The 22,532-nt window shown below is 56.1% G+C and overlaps 1 protein-coding gene across 1 annotated transcript; it reads left to right on the top strand.

Annotated features, from left to right (window-relative positions):
• Positions 1-3,391: 3,391 nt before the first annotated feature.
• Positions 3,392-20,959, top strand: TGME49_246190 (hypothetical protein; the record flags this gene model as incomplete). Its single annotated transcript, XM_018780775.1, has 5 exons — positions 3,392-8,380; positions 8,572-11,270; positions 11,865-13,635; positions 13,898-14,845; positions 16,559-20,959. 5 exons carry the CDS (start codon positions 3,392-3,394, stop codon positions 20,807-20,809), a joined length of 14,658 nt encoding a protein of 4,885 aa, XP_018634913.1. The 3' UTR covers positions 20,810-20,959.
• Positions 20,960-22,532: the final 1,573 nt, after the last annotated feature.

Here is a 22,532-nt window from a genome sequence, read left to right on the forward strand (position 1 = left end):
GGGACTGCCGACAGGGCGAAAACTGGCATGTACGGAAGAGATATCGAAGGGACCCTTTGGAAATGCCGGTAACTCTTGCTGAATCTGTGCCGTCTAGAGGAACGGATTGGCGCGGGACTACGGTACGACCTGTTGTTTTCCTCCGTTCTGGTGGCTGCGCTGTTCTGTCTGGATTCTGCAGGGCACTGCCCGATGTGGCGGGCGGCAAGGAGGGACGAAAAAAGCCGAAAAAAAGTATTGTAGGCAAATGGGCAGCTACGGCTACGGAAACAACAGTTCCGGCGTCTCCGTGAAAAGCTGGTAAGGCAAAACAGACTCCTGATTTATGCTAGAGTTCACGGTTGCAGCACTCGTGAAACATGGTCTCTCTCGAGGCCTGTCGTCCAGCGACAACACTGACATTGTCAGTCTTTTGTCTCGCTGTCAATGTGTGACTCCATTCGGGGTTTGTTTTTGCCGCACAGTCGCACGCAAAAGAGCGCTTAATTGAAGGGATACAGACTGTGCTGCGTTCTCAACACAAAGAAAGGTACAGGCAGCTCGCGGTCGACCTCCAACCTCAGTATACCTTTGTGGGTTAGCCTGCAGTAGAATCGGCTAGTTTGTACAGACGATGATTGTTTTTACATTCCTGTTCGCCTCTCTCTGCCATTTACGGCCTCGCTGATAAATTTATCGAGAAGGCAAACAGGAAAAAGGCACCGGGCATTTGGCAAGAATACAGCAGACACTTTCTTATTGACCCCTGGCATACGTTGCTCTGTCACTGACTGTTTGCCACTGCCCCGCCATTGCAGTTGGGAATGCCGGGAGGCTGATGCACGCTGCCTCGCCAACTGCTGCTCCCTCTTCAGCTGACTGTTGCGACGTTTTCTGAGAACTGCGTCTAGTGTTTCCACCGCACTCTTGTCCCCTATTGACCCTGAATCTGTCTCACCATGCTCCCCGAAGAAAATGAGTGTGTCCACATGAGGTATTGGTTATTAGACTCGCTTCAGCCACTGCTTAGCTAGGCATTCTGCATGGTCTCCATGTAGCCTACTTGAGACCCCCCGGACATCCTCTTAGGAGGATTTGCAGGTGATCTGCCCCCCAAGCTGTCATCCACAAACAGGCGTGTGATCTAAGTTGGAGCTTGTTTGTTGAATCTGCAAAGCCGTCCTCATTTCTCGGCGAAAGCCTTGCTATGCATATGACTGGGTTGATGCTTGTGAACAGAGGAAAAAGAAACGTAGTGCGAAGTTCGTTTAGGACTCAAGACTACCGAGGGGAGGGTGACATTCTCTGCTTTCTTTTTGATTTTGCAAGGCCTCTTGCTAGCTGATCGCTGCGCACTTTTCCTTAGAAAACCAACTGACGCTACGGAGGCGATTCTGGTCAGCGCGATGGTCGCTCATCTACAATAGACATGTTTTGTTAGGGTGTGTCGCTGTTTTGTCTGCGTGTATTTGCTGTCACTGCATTTGTCTGCCGACCACACGCAGATCACAACTTGTCCAAGGGAAGATACCAAACCTAATTCCGTTGAAATCTGTGCGTTGTCGCTGGTACATTTATCAACGGGCGAAGAGCATCTCCGTTTCTTTTCTCGTCCGAAGTAGAGCAGGAATCCCCCCCTGTTCAAAGAGCGTTGATGCACATTGCCCCTCAACAGCGATTCTACTCGTGTGTGTGTTCCTGACGGAAACCTCCGTAAGAAACGAAGACACGGCAACCGCCGGTCCATCGGCCTCTAGTCGGCGAAATAATCTCGTCAGGCGCGAACAGAATGCAGTGTGCACGAGAACATGAACGAAAGCGGTTTCGTGGGGGAAGCCGCGTTCGAGTTCGTTTCTTCAGTGTCTTTGCAAAAGCGTACAGTTTTCCACGACTGTGCGCTAAACCAGAGTATTGTGTGTCTTGTTCCCCGCCGATTTGGCCTACGAACCTAGAACTACGTAGCCCGTTACTTTCGTCTCAAAAAGCCGAAACAGAACGAGGGAAAGCCGACGGGAAATTGTGTGTTTCTTCCTGCGCTCGGCCTCGTTTCGCCCCCAGCGACCACCCGCAAATGCAGTCTAGGACTTCCTTTGTCTCGTGCAGCGTCCCGCGGTTGCCTGGTCACCGGTCTGAAACAATAAATGGCCCACGTCTGCAGCAAATAAGAATGAACCCTCGGCTTTAAGCTTGATTTCCGCTTCTCTTACCTCGGAGGGGGTCTTCGTGTTCCTCCAAAAATCTCTAAAGACCACTACGGAGTCCTTGTCTTGCTACGCACTCGCGCGGAGGAGAGCCGGGCGGCCGCGTTCGTCTTCGCTCAACCGTATTTTGCCCTTCCGGCGCTTTCGAATCTACAACTCATATCGATGCGGCGATTCAAGAAGGAAGCCGGAGGAGATTCTTATCAACATGCTCTCATTCATCTCGACAGCGTAGCGCGCTGAACTCGCCTTAACCGTAGATGCAAAGACCGCAGTGGCCTTTAAAAATCCATAAACCTCCAGTTTGACGCTTCTGCCGTCTTGGTTTCGCGGCAGCAGTGTGACCAGCGGCCAGCCGCTGCCATGTACCCCTCAAGGCGCAGCAGGTGCGCGCGTCTTGTGGCTCCTGTATTTCTTGCTGCCTTAACAGAATGCTGTTTGCTTTTCCTCTCGGGTGTTTGTTATTTCCTCGAGTTTCCGCCGTCTGAGCAGGCGAAGCTGCCCCGCAGTTCAACCGCTTCCGAGCACCTCCTCGACGCCTCACATGATCGTCGTCGGCGAGCGGTCGAAGGAGGGTCCTGGATCTATGTTGTGGAAACGGGAAGCGGCGATTTCGCCTTCGTTTTACTGAAGTTCTTCTGTGTTGCTACGAAGCAGTGTGTGCCGCAGTCGCTTTGAGCCGTCTTTCGCCGGACGGAAAAATTTTGCGAACGAGATACAAATTGTGCGGCTTCTTGATGTCTTGCTCTTGAACACTACAATGCCATGTATGCAAGTTCAGCGTTTCGTTTTAGCGCGCTCTCAGATTTGAGGACCGAAGACTTGCCTGGTGCAGCACCGGCCCTGCGGTGTATGAGCACTTCACCGAACGACCCAACGGCTTCGGATGAGATGCGAACGACTTGGTCTGGTCCGTCCCTCTCGACATTCTCTCTGCATGCAGAACCGTTCTCATTTCGTCTCTCTCCTTTCTGACTCTCTGCCCACTCCAGGAGCGGAAGATGTCTCGCTGACGAGCGTCTTCAAAAGCCGGCGAGGCTCCGCCCCTCAGTTGGGATCACTGTAGACAACTCGGACGCCGCCAACAGGAGAGTGCAGACTGGCGTCCGCTTCTCCGTTTTCTTCCAAGGCAACTGTTTTTGTAACGGACTCCCTTCGCCTCTTTGTCCCCTTTTCTCTGCCTTCCTTGCTCGCCTTTTCTTGAGGCCACCATGTCGAGTTCTGCGTCCTCGCGCAGCGTGGAGAGCAGCCCAGCCAGGAGCTCCGCAGCTTCGTCGTCCTCCTCCTCAGAGCAGCACGTCGCCGGCGGTCGACTCTCTTCTTCCCAGGTGAACAGTACCTCCGTTTCGTCTCAGTCTTCCTCGTCGCGGAGAGCGAGGGATGACTGGTGCCAAAGCAGTCACTCGTCGAGCAGCGGGAGCGCGAGCTCTGACAGCTCCAGTTTCTGTCGGGGATCACGAGACAGCTCCTCAGCGTCGGTTTCTCGGGGAACGTGGAGGGTGGACAGAGATTCTTTCTCTGTGTCCGGCACAAGTAGGAGTCGCCTGCTAAGCTTCCCCGGGAGCTCTCACCAGCCGAATCGCACAGAAAACGCTTCGCATCCGGACGATTTGTCGTCGTTCAGAGACTCGTGTGTAAGACGAGACACGGATACTGCCGAGCGAGTGGCGACTGTGAGAGTCAACTTCCCTTCCCGACAAAATAATGACTCTTCGTCTGGCACATGCACCTCTCCGATCTCGTCTTCCTGCGACTACTCTGCCACTGAGTCTCATTCCTCTGCGTCGCCTTCCCTCCGCCCGTCCAGTGGCGTCGTCTCCTCTTCTCGCTCGTCGTCTCGCCCTGGAGCTGCTCTCCCGCTCTCCGTCTCGTCTTCTTCTCTGTTGAGTCAGAAGAAAGGACGGAGAAAGGAGGCAGAGAGTCTTGTCGACTCCTCCTCGACGCACTCCAAACAGCGGGACTCCGCCGCCTGCCGCTTGCTCCGCGTCTCCCCGTCTGCGTCAGAGACAACGTCTGTGTGCCGAATGTCCTCCGGTTCGGGGACCGCCAGAGTCGCGCGCCTGGAGCATCAGGTTGAGGCCTCCTTCAATCCTGAAGAATACCCTGAGTGTTTCGTCTGTCATCCATCCCTCGTGGCGCCTTCTCGCCTGCGAGAAACCGGGAAAGCACAGAGAGATCAACGGGGTCTCTATACTCGGTTCGGGCGTCTCCACCTTTCCCCACAACGACTCTCTGTGGAGGCAACTTGTGTGTATGGGCACTGCTCGAGTCCGCCTCTGTCTCATCTTGGAGCGGGCGCGGAGAACTCTGAGGGGACAAACGACTTGGCTCTTTCGAATGAAGACAAGAAGGGAGAGACTCAAAATGCGCGGAAAAGGAGTGCCAGCGCTTTCTCGGAGTCCGTCTCATTCCGGGAGGACACTCGCCGGGGGTCTCTACTCTCTGTCTCTCTCCCCGCTGCCTCTTCGGTGCTCGGGTCCGATCTTCTCTCTCCTTCTCTGCGCGAGGTGTACAGACACCGGGGAGACTCATACCTCTCTCGGTTCAAAGGAGGGAGTTCTCTCCTTCCTGCTCCACGCCGCTCTTCCTGTTGCGTGTCTTCTGTTCCGCCTTTCCCCGAGAGTGAGAAACGAAACGCAGGAAGCGACAGACGACCTACGAGGTCTGCGTCGTTATCTTCGCTTCTCCCCAATCAGCCTCCTGCCTCTTCTTCTCGGCGGCCGAGTTGCTCGTTCTCTCTTCTTCCTGCTCCCCTCTTCTCCTTCGGCCGCCGCGACCCGGGCGGTTTCGACACAGACGACGCCTGCCTCCGCCACGACAAGGAGTCAGGTGTATGTACACCCGCTGGAACTGATCTGTTTGTCGACGTCAGTCGCGAAATTCGCATCATCGACGCGCTCTCCGAGATTCAGAAAGAGTCGCTCATCGCGGCGCACTGCCTTGACCACAGCGCGGCCCTTTCTGAGGCGAGTGCTCCCCTCGATGCGTCCCCTTCTTCTTCGACCGTCCCTCACGTGTCTCCTTCCTCTGTCTCCTCTTCGCTCGGGCGTCTCCACAGCAGCGAAAAACAGACCGACTGTCTGCGCTTGAGGGGCTCTCGCGGTCTCCAAAGAAGACAGAGACACACCTGTAGCGTCGCGCCGTCTAGCGCAGATCCCCTGGCGCCTTCTTTTCTCCAGCCTCATCCTTCTTCAAAGCAACTCAATCAGCTCCTCGACCACTGGCGATCTGGGAGGGTGTCTGTGCCTCGCGGCTCTCGTGTGGAGACGCGTGGAGAAGCGTCTTGCCATGCCTTCGATGCCTCCCCCTCATGTCCGCCTTGTTCTTCCCAGTCCCTCGGCTCGGCGGCACCCAACAACGCATGCAGTCGAGCAGCCTACGGCGCGCGCCTCGAGGCTCAGGCGAACGTCCTGAGCAACCTAGACAGCAGGCAAGGAGGCAGGAAGGAGGAAGAGGCAGCCGATGGAGGAGAAGACGGAGAAGAAGGCAGTCGACGGCTGTCTCAGCAGACCAGACCGGAAGGCGTGGAGGACCGGAGGGGATGGACAGCAATTGAGGAGTTCAACGACTGTGACGGAAACGTTCCCCGAAGATCCCAACTCGCCGACTTCCTCCGAACCTGCCATGTAAGCCGTTCACAAGTCGGCAGTGTGCTCGGAACTCACGCGAAGGAATCGAGTCAAGACGGAGAAGGAGAAGATCAGACGGGCGAAGACAAAGGAGACGCGGGAGATAGATGTGTCACCCACGAAGACGATGGGGGCATTCTCTGTCGCTCTTTGGAGAGCCGCAAGTCGGAGGCAAAAGGGTACGCGATGCGAAAGGGAAGCCAGAAGGAACGCGTGGAGAAGGAACGCATGGAAGGAAGCCCCGCGAAGAGGCGAGGACCGTTTCCCGGGGGCGGCGAAACATGGACGCTTCCAGCATATGAAGCAGACGGCTTGTCCTCGCCTCGCGGGAGGGAGGTTGTGGCCTCCTGTTCTTCCGCCGGACGCCTCGAAACTTCTTCCAAAGACGCCTCGCTCTCTTGCTCAGCTTTTGCAGGCAGCGAGAATGAACGTCTGCGAGCCTGGGCTCTCCAGGCGCCGAGTGCGGAAGCCTTCGATCGCGTCGACCTCGTCGTGCGGCGGCTCGGCCTCCCACAGAAAACTCTACAGGAGAAACAGACAAGACCTGGGGACCCGGGAAGGAGTCTTTTAGATGAGAAGCCGACCGTCTCCGAAGAAAAGACGAAAGATAGGGGGGGAGTGGCTGTCCCAGCACTTGCGAGCGCAGCTGTGAAACCATTCGGAAACAATGAGGGGGGCGACGGGAGCGCATGGAGTCGACTGACGAACGACTTGGAGGCGTTCCGGTGGAAGCAGATGATGCAGCCGTCTTCTACATTTCTTTCGGCTCCTGTGGCAAAGAGGGGACGCGCGCTGTCTCCGCAGGGGGGCGCTGACTCAGAGGGGCGAGGCGAGAGCGAGGAGGGCCGTCGTGGAGGTTGTGCAGCCGCTCGGAGACGCGCCGGCGCGGAGGAAGAAACTCGAGAACTCCTCGAGGCGTACGAAGCTGCCAGAGTCAAAATACTCGCCAAGAGCGACGAGGAGGCGATGCAAGCAGCCGTGTCCAACTCGCTCCATCAAAGCGAAAGGGTGCTCGGAAAACTCGAAAATGTGACTCGCCGACTCCTCGAAGCTACTTGCCAGTCTCCCAAAACAAAACCAATCTCATGCTCGTCTTCGTCTGCACCTTCATCTTCCTCTTCTTCTTCATTTTCATCATCTTCGTCTTCTTCGGACTGCTTTTCGGGAGACGGCGCGTCGGAGGCGACGACGGTGGCTCCGAATGGGTCTGCGGCCTTGTCGCCTCCCGACGGGGAGAAACAGAGACCCAGCGTTGGCCAGAGAGACGCGCTGCAGGCGAAGCTGTGGGAGAGCGAGAGAGAACTAAACTCGAAGGACGCAGAAATCGGCCGCACTCTGCAGGCTGTTGCGGACTCGCAGGCAGAACTCGCGCGTTGCAGGCAGGAGCTGCAAGAGTCTCGCTCAAAGGCCCTGGAAGCCGCGAAGAAAGCTGCGGTCGCTCAGCGAATGGTCCGGCTCCTCCACCAGAGACGTCAGGAAGATCGAGAGAGGTGGAGACAGGCAGTGGAAGAATGCTATCGAAGCAGGCGAAGTGATCAAGAGGCAGACGAAGACAAACAAGAAACAGATTCGGCGTCGAAAAAGACCGACGGAAACAGAAATACAGAATCTTCTCTTTCTAGGACTTCCTCTTGCTCTTCTTGTTCCTCTTCCTGTTCTTCCTTCTCGTCTGGTTCATCTTCCTGTTCTTCCTCTTGCTCTTCTTGTTCCTCTTCCTGTTCTTCCTCTTGCTCCTCTTGTTCTTCCTCCTGTTCTTCCTCCTGTTCCTCCTCCTCGTCTTGTTCTGCGTCTTGCTGCGGTTCGACGTTGCTCGCGTCTGCGTCGCGGCCATCTTCTCTTTCTTCAGCATGGTTTCCCGCAGAGGATGAGTTGCCTGAGGTGGAGGAGCTTGTGGCCGAGTACGAGGCTGAGACTCGGGGATACGAATCTCGCATCGCGGAGCTGCAGACTCTGCTGGAGGCGAGGAACTCCGCAGTCGAGCAGCTAGAAGTGAAGGGTGAGGCCCTGCGGAACGAAGTCGCCTTCCTGCAGTCGATGACCGAGGAGCTGAGGCGCGCGCGCGACGCCGAGGAGGACTGCGTGCTCGGCGCGCTTCGCCAGCAAGTCGAGGAGGCGGAGCAGTCGACTCTCCGGCTAGGTCGGGAGAAGGATCAACTGCGCAGTGAACTGGACCGCGTCCGCGCCTCCTTCACGAAGCAACTCGCGGCTTTGGAGACGCTCAACTGTCGGCTGCGCAAGGAGAAGGAGATCTTTGCAGAGCGCGAGAAAAGTCAGCGCCGCCTCCACCAGGAAGAGCACGAGCGAATGACCCGCGAACTGCATGCGCTCCGGAGCGAGAAAGAAGCCGGAGAAGCTGAGCTCCTCGTCCTCGCCACCGCCAAGGCCGCTGCGGAGATGAAGTGCCAGCAACTCGAACAGCAGCAAGAGACTCTCAAGATCCACCAGGAACGCTTGTGCGGGAACCTTCTTCATTTGAAAAACAAAGCTCACGGTCTTTCTCTCTCGCGAAGAAACCACGTTTCTCGGCAGGACTCAACAAACCAAGCGCCAAGTGCAGAATGCGTGGACGCAGTAAGCAAAAGAAGTCGTCTGCCGTGTCTTGTCTATTTCTCCCTTTCTGCCTTCTCCGCTTCGTTTCTCTGTCTCCTCGTCCGTTCCTCTGTCTTCGTTGCCCTCCTGTGCTCGTCAAACATGCGTTCTTTCAGAAAAACCTCTCCAATGCCTTTTCAGAACTGTTCTGGCTCCCTTCGGTTTCCCTCCAGAGTTCCCGGAGACGCGTCACCTCTTCTGTCTCCGAAGACGATCCCTCCTCCGCCCTGTGGAGCTCCTCCGCCGAACGAACAGACACTAGTGGAAATCTCTTCTCTTCCCTATCGGGTCCTCGCTCCAGAAGCAGCGGCTCTCCAGGAGAGTCCTTTGAGCGGTCGCACTCTTCTTCTTGTCTCGCATCTTCACCTTCCTGTCCTTCCGCCGCTTCTGGGTCGAAAGAAGAAACGTCTGGCAGCCTCCAACGCATGCGCAGCAGCGCCAGCGGATCCAGCAAATCTGTGTCTGTGTCGAGTGTGAACGTTCTAACTTATAGCGAGGGACCTCCTCTCCAGAGTCGCTCTGAGTTCGCTTCCTCTCGGCCCTCGTTCCCTTCTCCGTCATCGGCTTCGCTGTCTTCCGAGTCTCACAGGGCATGCGGAGCGCCACAGGCGAAGGAGGCCGCGAACTTCTTCGAGCGCCTTTCCTCGAGACTCCAGTCCATGCGCGAAGAGTCCGAGCGCCGCCAGCATGCGCTCCCCGGCCTCCCGCCTCACGCGCGGTCTCTGGAGGCGACACAGAGGCAGGGAAGAGACTCTGAGCTCGGGAGCTTCGGAGAAGGCCCCCAGGGCAGAGCCCACAGCCGGCAGTCTGGGGGAGACAGCGCACCCTCGAGCTTCCCAGCTGTTCCTTCGCAGAGTGGAAGCTCCTCGGCGTCTCGCGGCACAGAGGCCTTTCTGGGCCTTGCAGGGGACTTGGAGAGAAAGGACGAAAATGCGTCTCGCTTTCTGTCTGACTCCTTGGGCGCGCAAGGCCAGGCACAGACCGACCGAGGCCCGATGGGGTTCACAGCCAGAGACGAGGCTGGGCACTTGCAGGGACTGCCGAGTGGAGAGAACGACGAATCCATCACTTCGTCCGCCTTTTTCGCTCGAGCGAGACAAATGAAAAACTCCGGAAAGGCCGTGCACTCGCCCGACCCCCGCAAAGACTCAGGGAGCGAATCCTCCGACAGTCAAGACCCGAGCGCAGAAGAAGAAGAGGGAGACGAGAGAGCGGAAGAAGAAGAGGGAGACGAGAGAGCGGAAGACGAAGAAGAAGACGAGAGAGAGGAAGAAGAAGAAGAGGAAGACGAGAGAGAGGAAGAAGAAGAAGAGGAAGACGAGAGAGAGGAAGAAGAAGAAGAGGGAGACGAGAGAGCGGAAGACGAAGAAGAAGACGAGAGAGAGGAAGAAGAAGAGGAAGACGAGAGAGTGGAAGAAGAAGAAGAGGAAGACGAGAGAGAGGAAGAAGAGTCTGTGAGAGGAGAAGGGGAGAGTGGCTCTGGATCGATTTCTTCATCGCGTCGTTCAAGGCGCTCCACGCCGGAACGGGGAACACGGATTTCGAGTTTCTCCCCCCGCAACGGGGCAGGCAGAAAAACGAGTCGGTCTTCCTTCTCTGGCGAGTCCCGGACCTCCTCAGAAGGCTCACGAAGAAGCGGGACCTCACGATCGCGCGACTATGCCTCGTCGCCAACTTCGTCGCGTAGAGATGGAGAGACTTCTCCTCCCGGAAAATCCGGTCACAGAAGAAAACGCTCGAACTCAGCTTCTTCAGAGGACTCCTCGCGGTCTGCTCCCCAGTCGGATGTCTCAGTCAACCAGGTGTATGCACACCCGGCGGCTCTGGGCTCGAAGACTTCGGGTGTACGTACACCGCAGGCGTCCGCGTCTCGCGGCGCCCCCGCCTCCACCGCTGGAGCCACTGGAGGAAGACCGGTTTCTGGCTCGCACCCGAGTCGCGCAACGGAGAGGAGAGATGATGGCAGACAGGCGAAGTCGGTAAAGAAGAAAGAACCACAGACTCGAGTTCGTTCTCGACCGCGGCCTGAATCGCAAGAGTCAAAGACTCCCGAGAGTGCCGACAGTGGAGCGACTCTGGATCGAGGAGCGCGTCACAGGGAGACACCGCGACGAAACTCGGAGTCTGAGGAGGCGCGCCCAGGGGAAGGGGAAAGGACCTGCGTGTCTCCGGCCTCCGGAGGAGAGAAAAGAAGGAACTTTGTTTCAAGGGATGAAACGTCAATGGGTGCATCTCGCGCGGATCACCAGGAGACGATGAAGAACGCCAAACTTAGCACGATCTCTCGGAAAAGGACTCCTTCTCCCGTGGCAATTTACAGAGTGTCTCCGTCCTCTTCATCGAACGCTTCAGCTTCTCAGAGAGAGAGCAGAGCAGCAAAGAGCAGCAACACGGGGATGTCCTCCTCGAGTTCGTTTTCTCTTTACCGCCCGCATGACTTCTCGAGGGAGGGGTCGCAAGGCGGGCCGCCTCCAGACTTCAAGTTCTCGGAGGCTTCCTCTTCTTCTTCCTCGTCCATCTCCTCTTCGCATTCTTCGTCGGTTCCCTTCCCCTTCAGCGCGCTGGCCTCCGGAAGCTCGTCCTCGGCGCCGGCAAAGACCGAGAAGAAAGTCGAGTGCGAGGGCGCCGCTTCTTCTCTGTCTTCTCTCGGCGCCTCTTCGTCTTGTCACGAGCGCGTGGACCCTGAGCTTCGACAGCAAAGAGGAAATACCGCGGAGGCTCAACAGAAGTCAGATCCCTCCACTGTTTCTCCTCGCAAGCACTCAGATGAACAGAGAACAGAAAGAGAAGGAAAAACGAGGAGACCGGAAGACTCGGGATGTGCGACGCAGCACAGAAATCCTGAGACACGGGGACGTCCTCCACAGCCCTCGTACGTCTCTTCGACTCGTCACACATCTTCTTCTGTGTCCTTCCGCATGGTCACGTTCACTGCTTCGTGTGAGTTTTTTATCTCTAGATCTTCTCAACTAGGTGTATCGTTCTCATTTATGAAAGATAGCGAAAACCGGCAAGAACTCAATGGGGCTCTCGACCTACGCGTCGTCCCTTAAGCTTGCCTCTAGATACAGATATATACACAAATACGCATATAATATATATATGTGTGTGTGTGTAGGACATGTCAATGTATGTGAAAATATACAAATAAATTCCAGTAATTGTGAATGCAGATCCATTTCCACCACTAATTATCATCACTGTATATGGCAGTCTGTCTTTTCTCTTTTTTTTCCTGTGTTCTTTGTATCTTTCGTCATGTACGCTTTTTCGCAGAGGTCTTGTCTTTGTGATCCAGTCGCCCGACAATTCTTCTTTCCTTCGCCAATTGTTGCCCCGTTCCTCTTCCCCACTCTGATGCGAGCCACTCTGATCGTCCTCCTTCTCCGCTCTCCTTTCTTCTTGCTCTTTCTTGAGTTTTCGTTCTTGTTTCTTCCCTCTTCTCTTCTGCGGCCTTCTTCTGCAGGCTCGTCGCCATCCAGGAAGGCCATCCGACGTCTCCTTTCTCAGTTTTGCCTCAGCATCCCCCCGCCGCCAGACAGCTGCAGCCTCTGTCTCCGTCCTTGCGTCTGTCGCCTTCCAGCGTTCGTTGTAAACAGTGTGCGGGAGTTTCTTCGAGGTTTCCTCACGCCCACGATTTGCGAGTCGAGCCTTGCTGCCACCGTCGCTGCGAAGGTCGCAACTGTTCTTCGGGAGAAGAAAGTGGAGAAAGAGAGCAAGCGGTCAGATGCCGGCACAATCCGATCCCCGGAAGAGGGCCTCCCGTCACTGAAAACACAGTGTGCCACGCTCCCTCTGACCAAGGAAGGACGCTCGCAGGTGGACCGAGGCTCGCAGGAAGTCGCCATAAAGAACCTGAGAATTTATCTTCTGCTTCTTCATGTCCGTCGTCGAGCTGTCCTCGCGCGGCTCGGCAGAGAGAGGGAGAGGGAGAGAAGCGACACAGAGAGACGCCTTCGGTCAAGAGAGAAGAGAACAGAAAATCTTCTCGAACTGGAGAAGCTTCTTCCTCGGTGTCCATTCCGAACGAGCGCAGCTCTGACGACGTGAGTCCGTCGGGTCTGGAGCGCCTGTCTTTCGGGTGTACGTACACGCGATACGGGCGGGAGGGAAGAGAGGAAAAAAGTCCTTTGCTTGCGCCTGGCCACGCAGCGAATCAAAGGCTGACGGATGGTCGCAGTCTTCACAGTTTTCCGGATGAGAGGAAACCAAGCGACATGGAGAGGCGGGTTGCTTCGCACATGCTTCCTGAGAAAAGAACTGAAGAAGCGTCGCCGGCAGCTGCGTCTGGTCCGGGCCAACGACGGCTCTGTGGGGAGGCCTGCAGGCCGGAAACTGGGGACAAGTGTGGAGAGAGACAGCCTGTCTCTTCGTTCTCGCGAGAGAAAGGAACTTCTTCCGTGCAAGCGAGAAGAGACGAGAGCGACGAGCCTCGCTTTGTCGAGAAGCTACGCATAGGGGAACAGAATCCGTCGCTTGTGTTGAGGGAAATGGAGGATCTGAGAGTCACAAGTCGCACAGCCGCGGAAATCGATGCCTGCATGCGCCACGCGCGTCTCGCATGTCGAAGAGCGGAGCCTGTCTCCGCCTGTCCGCCTTCGCCCTTCTCTTTTAGAGGTTCTGTTGGAGACCAGCTGTCTCCATGCGAATCCCCACACGGTCCGTCTCATGGAGCTTCTGTCTCGTGTGTCTCCGCCCCAACAGCGATCCCTCCAGCCTGCTGTTGGCTTCCAGAAGAGACAGCAGCGAGAGGCCATCGCGGAAACTGCGTACATGCAAACTGGCAAGCTCTCGCAGACGAAGAGCTCCTTGAAGAGGAAGACGGAGACACACGCAGAGGCGAAGGAGAAGAGAGAGAAGCGAGAGAATTTGGAGACAGAGGAGAGAGAGACGATGGCCATCGAGCTGCACGAGGCGAGGTAGGGTGTGGGGTGTTGGGAGGCAGGAGAGAGAGACGAGAAGAGACAGGGAGACGAAGGGATACGACGAGGATTCCGGAGTCCTGTGGAGGCGGCGAGGAGTCGTTTTCTCCTTCGTCACCGTACATCCAGGAGGAGAGGAGACAAAGAGAGGCGGCGCAGGCAGTTGAGGCTGTTGCGCGGGATGCCGACCGTAATGCCTATTCTCATGAGCATGTGCAGAGTCTCAAAGAAAAGCTTCTTCGCACGATCCAGACAAATGAAATTCTTCGCAAGCGCAGCCGCGAACTGTCGAAAAAGAATCGCGAACTCAGACAGGTGAGTCTGGTGGAGAGTAGGTCGATGTCGGGGGAATCTGGCAGGCTTCCGCATGCAGACTGAAAAGGACGTTTTCAAGACGGAAGGAAGAATTCGGTTCCAACTCTAAGAGAGGCGGGAGAGGTATTCGAAGTAAAAAGGGATGAAGTCTTTTCTGATTAGGACAGAACAGCTCGTTTGGAAATGAAGAATCGTTTTTTCTCGAAAGAAATCTGGCGAAAAAATGTTTATGTGGTACTGTGGGTTGTCTCTTGGTTTTCAGCATCTCTTGGGAGATCCGGCCGCTCTTCCTCTTCCTTCGTTTCCTTCTTCTTCTCTTCTGTCTTCTCTATCTTTGGCACACTCTGACAGATGTCGAGATATGCCTCAGCGTCTGCCTTCGCCCCCGCGCGAGGACCTCAAATCATCTGACTCGGGTGTCTCCAGTGGGGCGTTGGCGGGAGAGAGCGACCGACGATACTCCTGTCCCCGCGAGACGTCCTCGCCCAGTTGCGGTGGCCGAGGAGGTCGCCGTCACCCTGTCTTCTGCCGAGAGCTTTCGCGGAATGGCAACTCTCGCCTCGACGCACAGAGCGGTCCCCAGTGCAGGGACTTCAGCCCCCAGCTGTGGAGAGGAGAGAGAGGAAACGCGGGGGAGATGCGCCCTCGCGAGTCGCGTGAGTCGTTCGGGAGTTGCAGGGAAGTAGACGACGATTCGCCGCAGCGATGGACACGAGACGGAGACAGGGAGGAACGCAGAAGAGCGCGTCTTCCTCCTTCTTCATCTTCGCCTCGGCATGCCGGCCAGGCGGTCGACCAGCGGCGCCTTAACTATCCTCAGAGCTTCGGTGCGTCTGAGCTTCGTCTCTGTTCGTCGACTCCTTCCTTCGACGAAGGAGGCTTTCCCTGTTCGTCGACTCCTTCCTTCGACGACGAAGCCATTTTGCCGTGTGGGCGCGAAGAGCTGCAGGACAGCGTTGGAGACAACCGAGGGCATCTGTGGGGAAAGCGCGGACGGGGGCGAGAAGACCCTTCTTGGGAGGCGACGGCCCGAACGAGCGGCGCGTCCCCCGCGTACGAAGAAGGCTGGTTTCGACAGGAGGCGTTCGAGGAACGAGAAGAAGAGAGGAGAAGACAGCAGTTCTCTCCAGGTTGTTCTCCCCGTTCTCCGACCTTTCTGCCATGTGGAGGAGGCACCCTCAGAGACGCAGTCGAAGCGCCTCAGCCATCGGTAAGACCCCAGATACTTTCTCTCGAGCGGCAGCGTGGTTGCTCGAAGAAAGAGATAATACGTTCTTTGTGATGACTCGATTCTTCTTTTGCTCTTTCGCCGAGTCCAAAGTCGCGCAGGAAACGCCCCGTTCTTTCGCTCCATGTCAGTCCGTCTGGCGGCATCGTGTGGAGCTGATGTGCATGAGAGAGACTAAAACAGAAAAGGAAAAACGAAACAACGAGTTCGCGTCAGGGAGAGAGAAGGCGAAGAAGAGAGGACGGTTTATTCTCTCCACATCGGCAAGACAGACCAGAAAGAAGGGCATCCAAAATCGAGAGAGTTCCGCGCCGGCTTTCTGCTGCCGCTTCCACTGGTGCTGACGGGATCGAGGGAATGCCGAGGAAGCAAGATGTTTCTTTTCCTCTCTCGCGTCTCTCGGACGTCGTTTCAGCTGTTGACTGTCGCCTCAAGAGACACGAGCAATTCGAGGCAACGCGCAGAGTTTGTGCTCTGTAAAATGCCAACAGAGTGACGCTCTCCCAGAGATGTCTCACTGAAAGCAACAGGCATGTCGCAACGCTTCCTCGTGAACAGCTCCCACTGGAAAGGCCGAGATCCCTGGCGTCGTTTTTTCTCCTGTTTTCTTCCTTTTCGAGTTCTCTTCTTTCTCTCTTTGCGCGAGTAGTCCCCAGTGTCTTAAGAAGGAGAAGCTGCAAGTGTCACTTTCTCATCTCGCCTTTCGCGCGAGGAATTCCGATTTTCTCTGTCGTCGCAGCTTGCTAGAAGAGACCTGCGAGGCCCCCGAGAAGGGGAAGCGACCAGAAGACAACTTGCAAGTAGCCGCTGCCTTAGAAGAGGCGCTAACTGAAGACAGTAAAATGCAAGCTGGTAGTAAGATATACATAAACATACATATACATACATATATATAAATATAGATACATACATATATATACATATACATACCTATACATACCTATACATACCTATATATGCAAATACACACCTATATGTACATATATAAATGGGGGGAATATGAGTAGACAGCCTCAGAGAGGTAGACAGGGGAGATGTAGAGGGCGACAGAATGGAGTGAAGCGAGAGAGAGGCGGCCAGGAAGAAAGGTCCATAGGCAGAAAGGGAGGTAAAAGAGATCGAGAGAGGGGGAGAAGGAGAGAAATAGGGAGAGACGAAGCAGGTTCGAGAGAGAGGTCAACGTTAGCTGGAGAAGCGGGGAAAGGCGCCCTGAACGGCGCCTTTTCTTTAGGGGGATGAATGTTCAGCGACGAACCACAGAATAATTCAACACACTGCAGGAGGCAGTGCAGAAGAGAGCAGAAGCGAGGACTGGGAGAGAACAGGTGGAGAAGGGTGAGCGAGGAGGAAGGGGAGAGGGGATTTCTCGTTAACAGCTGTGCAGACGCAGAGAGGAGAAGATGTGAGTTGACCTAGATGGGTTTGGAGAGAAAAGAATGAATGAAGACAAACACAGCCTTCACGAACATCGATGTGATGCAAGAAATGCGGCAGAGGACGTAAAAGAAGACGAACAGCTGAGTAAATGACGTCTTCACTTGCAGTTCCACTGTTTCGGTCCGTGGGCTTCAATGTTGTTTGTCTGGTGGCTTCTTCGCAGCGCATGCTTTTCCGATGCCTCATTGCGTTGCGTCTGGGTGCTCTGCTGTCTCTTTCTGCTTTTTTCGCCTCCGCTCCATCGTCTCCCTCTCGCAGAAAGCGGCATGCGACGGAGGCTACGCAGGCACTGTTTGGAGCCTTCCCTGCGTTCCAGACAAGGCGGAGGTCGACAACGAAAGAAGAGAATGGAAGCAAGCAACATGCGAGAGAGAACCGGCAGAAGGAGACAAGACGAAGTGCGACAAAGATGCAGAAGGAAGCGAAAGGAACTGCGAGGGAGAACGAGAAGAAAAGCGACGAGTCAAAGGACTGTCGGAGGAGGTCGCAAGTGTGGAGGGGGATTTCTGGGCGCCAGCGAGTATCATTCCATCTCCCCTTCCTTCTCCTGCGTTCGCGGCAACAGGTGAGAAGCGTCTCGGAGACACTGTCGCCCCTGGTGTCTCTTCTCAAGCCGCTTTTTCTCTGTCCTGTCTCTCCTCTGCACGCTGTGCGTCAAACCCTCTTCCCTTGACGCTCGACGAGGCTGCAGGAAAGGTCGCTGCGGTCGAGTCTCGTTCTCCTCCCTCTGTCTCCCCTCCACCCTCCACCGTCTCTCTTCTCTCGTCTCCAGAGAAGGCGCGGCAGGGAAGCGACGAAGGTGAAGAAACGAGAGAGGCAGAGCAAAAGCGTGAACCCAGAGAAGCAATATTTCCTTCTCCTTCTCTCTTTTCTCCCGCTGCTTCCTTCTCCTCTGACGCGTCTTCGTCGCCTTGCTTAGCTGCGCTCCGAGCTGTCTCTCCACCAGGTTCGAGAGCGAAAAGATTGGGAGAAGGAGCTCCAGAACAGGTATTTCTGAAGGAAGGCGAGACAGTGAACGCGGGGAGGCATGTCCTCCCACAGTCTCTTGATGCCGAGACAGGGGGTTTCTCGAATTCCGCTCCTGTTCGCGAGCGGCCGCGTTCTCTCGACCTTGGGAAGAGGAACCTCCATCTTGCCCACGAAGAGGATGCGCTAGCGATTCATGACCAGACAAGCAGGACCGGGAGCGAGAACGAAGACAGCAGAGACGCCGCGGAGGACGAGGCGGGCGTGTATGCAATGCCAAAGGCGTTTGAAGCCTGTGGCCGCGCCGCTGACGGAAATGGAAGCTCCCAGACGTCTTGCGCCTCTCTCCCGAAAGCGCGCGACGGCGAGAGTCAGGAGGCTCGTCCGTCTCTCATCGTTTCGACCTGTGAGGAGTCTCCATTTTGTCTCTGCCGCAAGCCACCTGCGTCACTTTTCGAGGATCCTGGGTCGCAGAAGGAAGCTGAGAAACCCTTGGGAAAGGGAGAAGATGGAGGCGTAGAGCGAGGAGGCGAAGCAGACCGTGGGGCGGAACTCGAACTCGAGGAGGAAAGCTCAAGGGTGCGGCAGGAGGCAGGAGAGAAGGCAAATCGGGACTGCAACGCGAAGCTACGGAGGGAGCAGAGAGGCGAGGGCGAGATCAGGGAGGAGACTCACGAAGAGAAGAGAACGAAGGCAGAGGCAGCAGAAGAGGAAACGGGGGGAGAAAGACGGGAGGAAGAGACTTTGAAGGGGGACCAGGAGTTTCGTTGTGAAAGGCGAGATCAGTCGACAGGCGAGCAAGCGGCAGAAGAGAGGAAGACCACTGGAACGAAGGCGAGGTGTCTCGCAGACGTTCTGTCGAGAAATATCAATCCCCTCTTCCCTGCAGAGGCCGTACCGGGGGAAGAAGAAGACCAAGACGCAGGTATCTTCGCAGAAGAGACAAACGCGGCAGGGTGTGCGAAGAGTGAAAGGAACGAGGTCGACGACGCGCAATTTGGGAGCCCCAGAGAGACGGGCGATTCACAGACAGTCTGTTTTTCGCCTCACTCTGCTCTTCGCTGTCTTTCCATAAAACGCCTGTCGCTTCCTCTCCCTTCTCGGAGTTGCAAAACCTTCGCTGAAAAGCTTCTTTCGCCGTCACACGTTCGCTCGTCTCTCTCCTCTGCCCTCGCGGGATCAGATTCCTCGTCTCCTGGCGCGCTGGGGGTTTCGGAAAATGTGAATGCGGAGTCGCGTTCCCCCTCTTATGCCTCGACTTGCTGGTCTTCTTTCTTGGAGGACGGAGAGAGAACTGAAGAGGCGAGAGGCTGCTCACGCCCTTCGCAGCCGGGTGTATGTACACCGTCGTTTCAGCCGTCTTCGCTTCCACCCTCGTTTTTCACGGAACTGCCTACCACCCACATGATACAGACCGCCCGGACGAACTTCCCGTCCACTCCATTGTCTTTCCGGTCCTCTTCCAGTTCTTCACCAATTCTCGGCGACTTGTCTCGGAAGTCTTCTTCCTCTCGCTGTTCTTGCGGCTCTTCCTCGCCTTCTCCCGCCCGTGGAACGGCGCCTCGTCGCCCCCCAGTCTCCTCGCTTCGTCTCTCTCTCCCGCGCGCCGTCGCCTCTGCGCAGCCGTCATTCTGTTGCAACTCATCGCGGTCTTCCTCTTCTCTCTCGTCCTTCAGCCTCTCTTCTTCTCGGCCTTTTCTCTCTGCGCGGCCGCCCTGGGGCTCGACCCTCGGCTTAAAGTCGAAGACGCGCGTCGGCCGCCAGCCCCGAGGCTACCCCGCGTACCTGTTCCACCTGCATGAGGCAGGAAAAACAATTTGCAGAAGATGCGACGCATGCCCGTTCCGTCTCCTTCAGCGTGAACAGGAGGAGCTGCGGAGGTTGCAGGCTCTCCTTCTCGCGAGGAAGAACCGGGAGAGATCTGAAACGCGGGAAGACGTCAAACCTGTGCAGCGGGAATCCCCGTCCTTTCTTCTGAAGCACTCAGAAGAGCGGAAAGACGTCTTGCCTGGGAGAACCGAGAACGACGGTCAAGGCCCCTCGCTGACTTCCACGCGCCTCAGGCTAGGTCTGCTGTGTCAACCGATGGCGACAGCGTTGAGACAAAACGAGTTCCGGCGAGAGAACATGGACCTCTGTCCGCGCTCGCCCTCACCCAGAGGAGCCTCTTCTTCTGTCTCTCCTGCGTCTTCTGCTTCTCCTGCGTCTTCTGCTTCTCCTGCGTCTTCTGCTTCTCGTACTTCTCGTACTTCTCGTGCTTCTCGTACTTCTTCGCCTCGGTCCTCCGTCTCGCATGTCTCTTCTGCGCGACAGGGAGAAGCAGTCCGTGATGTCACGGAGAGCAGTGATCTTCGACGTCTGAGGCCGTTCGAGAGCCTCAGGACTCTGGAGAAGCTGCGACCGCTCGAGACTCGCTCGGTGTCCTCTCGGGCCTTGCCATTGACGCCTCGCGTCCAAACCAAGAGCCTCACGTCGCGTTCCGCGAGCATGGCGCCTGTCTCCTCGCGCGCTGTTTCGACGTCTAGAGGCCCCAGAGCTTCCCTGAACTCCCTTTCTTCGATGTGGACCTCGCAGCTGGTCTCGGCGCACCACATGAAGTCGCGGAGACTCCCCGACGTCGACTCGTGTCTCGCTCGTTTCCCTTGGTTCTCTGCAGAAGACGCTCGCCTCTTGGCCTGTCTCCTGCAGCAGAGACGCCGTGAGCTCTGGGAAGAGATATTCAACTACGAGAGGGATCTCGCCCTTGCAGCAGCCGCCCCGTCGCAAAAAAGGGCCGCCGCTCCCGAGGACCGAAGAGAGGACGGAGACACCCACAGGCCAGGGAGCCTCACCGAAACAACAGAACGGGAGGGCAAGGAACAGGAGAGAAAGGCCGAGACAGACAGAGAAGAACAGGAGAGAAAGACCGAGACAGACAGAGAAGAACAGGAGAGAAAGACCGAGACAGACAGAGAAGAACAGAAGAGAAAGACCGAGACAGACAGAGAAGAACATGAGAGAAAGACCGAGACAGACAGAGAAGAACAGGGGAGAAAGGCCGAGACAGACAGAGAAGAACAGGAGAGAAAGACCGAGACAGACAGAGAAGAACAGGAGAGAAAGGCCGAGACGGAGAGGCTTCAGGATTGGCGTGAGACTCGAAAGAGCGAGAAGACGGCAAAGGGGTCGGAGCAAAAGAGTTCGCGACAGCGAAAGTTAAAGACAGATGCAAAGGATCCGAGAGCAGGCAGAGAGGAAGATACAGAGAAGGGCAAAGAAGGAAGAAAAGAGAACGCGAGGTGCAGGCTAGTGATGAGAGAGAGTGGAAACCTTTACGGGGGAAGCAGCTGCGCAGATTTGCTTCTCTCGCCTCCTGGCGAAGACGGTGGTTCGTCTGGATGCGACAGAAACGGAGGAGAGTCGCACGAGTCTCGAGAAGAAAAGAAGTCTCGGCCTCCTTGGCGCAGACCGCCTTCCCTCGTTCCGCGCCTCTGCAAAGGAGCCTGGTGCGGCGCCTCCAAGGCCGCCGCTGCGCTCCGACATGCAGAAATGAATACTCGCTGAGCTTCAGTCACGGCCAAGACTCTTTTCTTCAGTGGGGAACAACAGAGGGAGGTGGGTGAAGGTCGAGAAGGGAGCAGCAGGCAACAGACAGGTTCGAGGGAAAAGAGGAATGTCGGCAACCCAGGGAAGCACGAGAGGGTGGAGGGAGGACGCGTCTTCTGCTGAGAAGAGACCGAGAGAACCATGCACGCAACACCGATGAGATGGCAAGTGAAGCTAGACTCTCTCTTACACGTTGTGAAACGGACTTTCTAGGTTTCACAAACTCTTCTTTTCGGAATCGAAGAGGAAGAAGGAAATGCCAAGGAAGGAAAGAAGGAACTAAAGAGACAGGCGAGAGGAGAAGTGTGGGTACGGAGACGAGGACTCTTCGAGAGATGAGCGGGCGACGGAGAAGCGAACAGGGTGGAGAGGCGCGTCTGAAGAAGAGCAACAGTTCAGTTTTCTGAGGAAGGTTTCAGAACAGCAGCCCTCAGCGAAGAAAGACGGTTCTAGAAGTGAGCCTGTCTGTTGAAGAACGGCGATGGCGAGAGAGCCGGTCGAGCGACTTTCGATCTGAGGGGAAATGAAACATAGATTGCTTCCACTCGACCCCGTAGTTGTGTCAAAACGCCTCGACTTTTGCTCCTCAATTTAATGGTGGTTGTTTTGTGTTTTTCGCTCTGGTCGGGTCAAGGGTCTCGCATGCCTGTGTGTTTTCATGTGCTGTACTTCAAGCGTTATCCTTCTCGTTTCTCTTTCGGTCCTTTTCGGAAACGCGCTGTCCTGGATCCTGTGTCGCGGAACTCGGGCGAACATTCAGAAAAAAATCTGCGAGTCCAGATGGAGCGGCGTTCTCGCGTCATCAGAAAACAGAGGCTCTTCACCCCCCCTCCCTTCTGCCGCTCGGAACCAGGTCGTTCCAGGCTTTCCTGCGGTCTCGGAGACGCACGAGGTTTCGCGAAACACAGACTTTTCCACGTTTTCAGATCTGTGTGTGTGTGCGAGTGTCTATGTTGTGGCATGTCCTTGTCTACTGATAATTGTGCAAGGACATCCTTTGACAGATATCTCGGTAAATAGTCAGTAAGATACATGGACGAAATGGTGCATTGCACTCGTCTTTCGATACTCTCCTCTGTTGTCTTGTGATCTGAGTCTGCGAGTGTGACGAATCTGTATAGGTATCTGCTTTGCGGTCCGAGCTGATTCTCCAGGTCTGTCAGTTTCCCTCTGCTGTCGCTTTTTTGCCTCCTCTCCAGTATCGTGTCCACAGCGTTTGTGTGTTCTCGAGTCTCTCTTCGCTGTCGCTGCGTCTGTCTACGATTCCGGGGAAGCCGAGGCACTTTGAAAGTGAGGTTGGGCGTGCGTCTCAGAAACCTTGAGAATTTGGGGAAGGCTGCGTCCCGAGAAAAATCTGCGTTCGTGGAAATGGGTCAAATACGGGGAAAAGGAAGTTCTCAAGTCTCTACATGCGGTGAGCCGAGATCGCACGTCGCGCGTCTGTCCAGGTCTACAAATCGGTGTACATACACCCCCGCGAGCATCTCTGCTTCTGCGGCGGCTGGGTGCCGAGGCGGCGACACTCAGAGACGAAGGCTCCCACAGAGGCTGTGTTGAGTCCGCAAACAGAAGAGAACCGAATTCGAAATGTGCGGTGGGGAGAAATCAAAAAATTTCTTGCCTTGAAAGGCAAACGGACCCGCCCGAGAGAAGAGTGTGGCAGACCCGCGGGCAGCACACG

The sequence above is a fragment of the Toxoplasma gondii genome, chromosome XII (assembly GCF_000006565.2).
Source record: "Toxoplasma gondii ME49 chromosome XII, whole genome shotgun sequence".
Taxonomy (NCBI): Eukaryota; Apicomplexa; class Conoidasida; order Eucoccidiorida; family Sarcocystidae; genus Toxoplasma; species Toxoplasma gondii.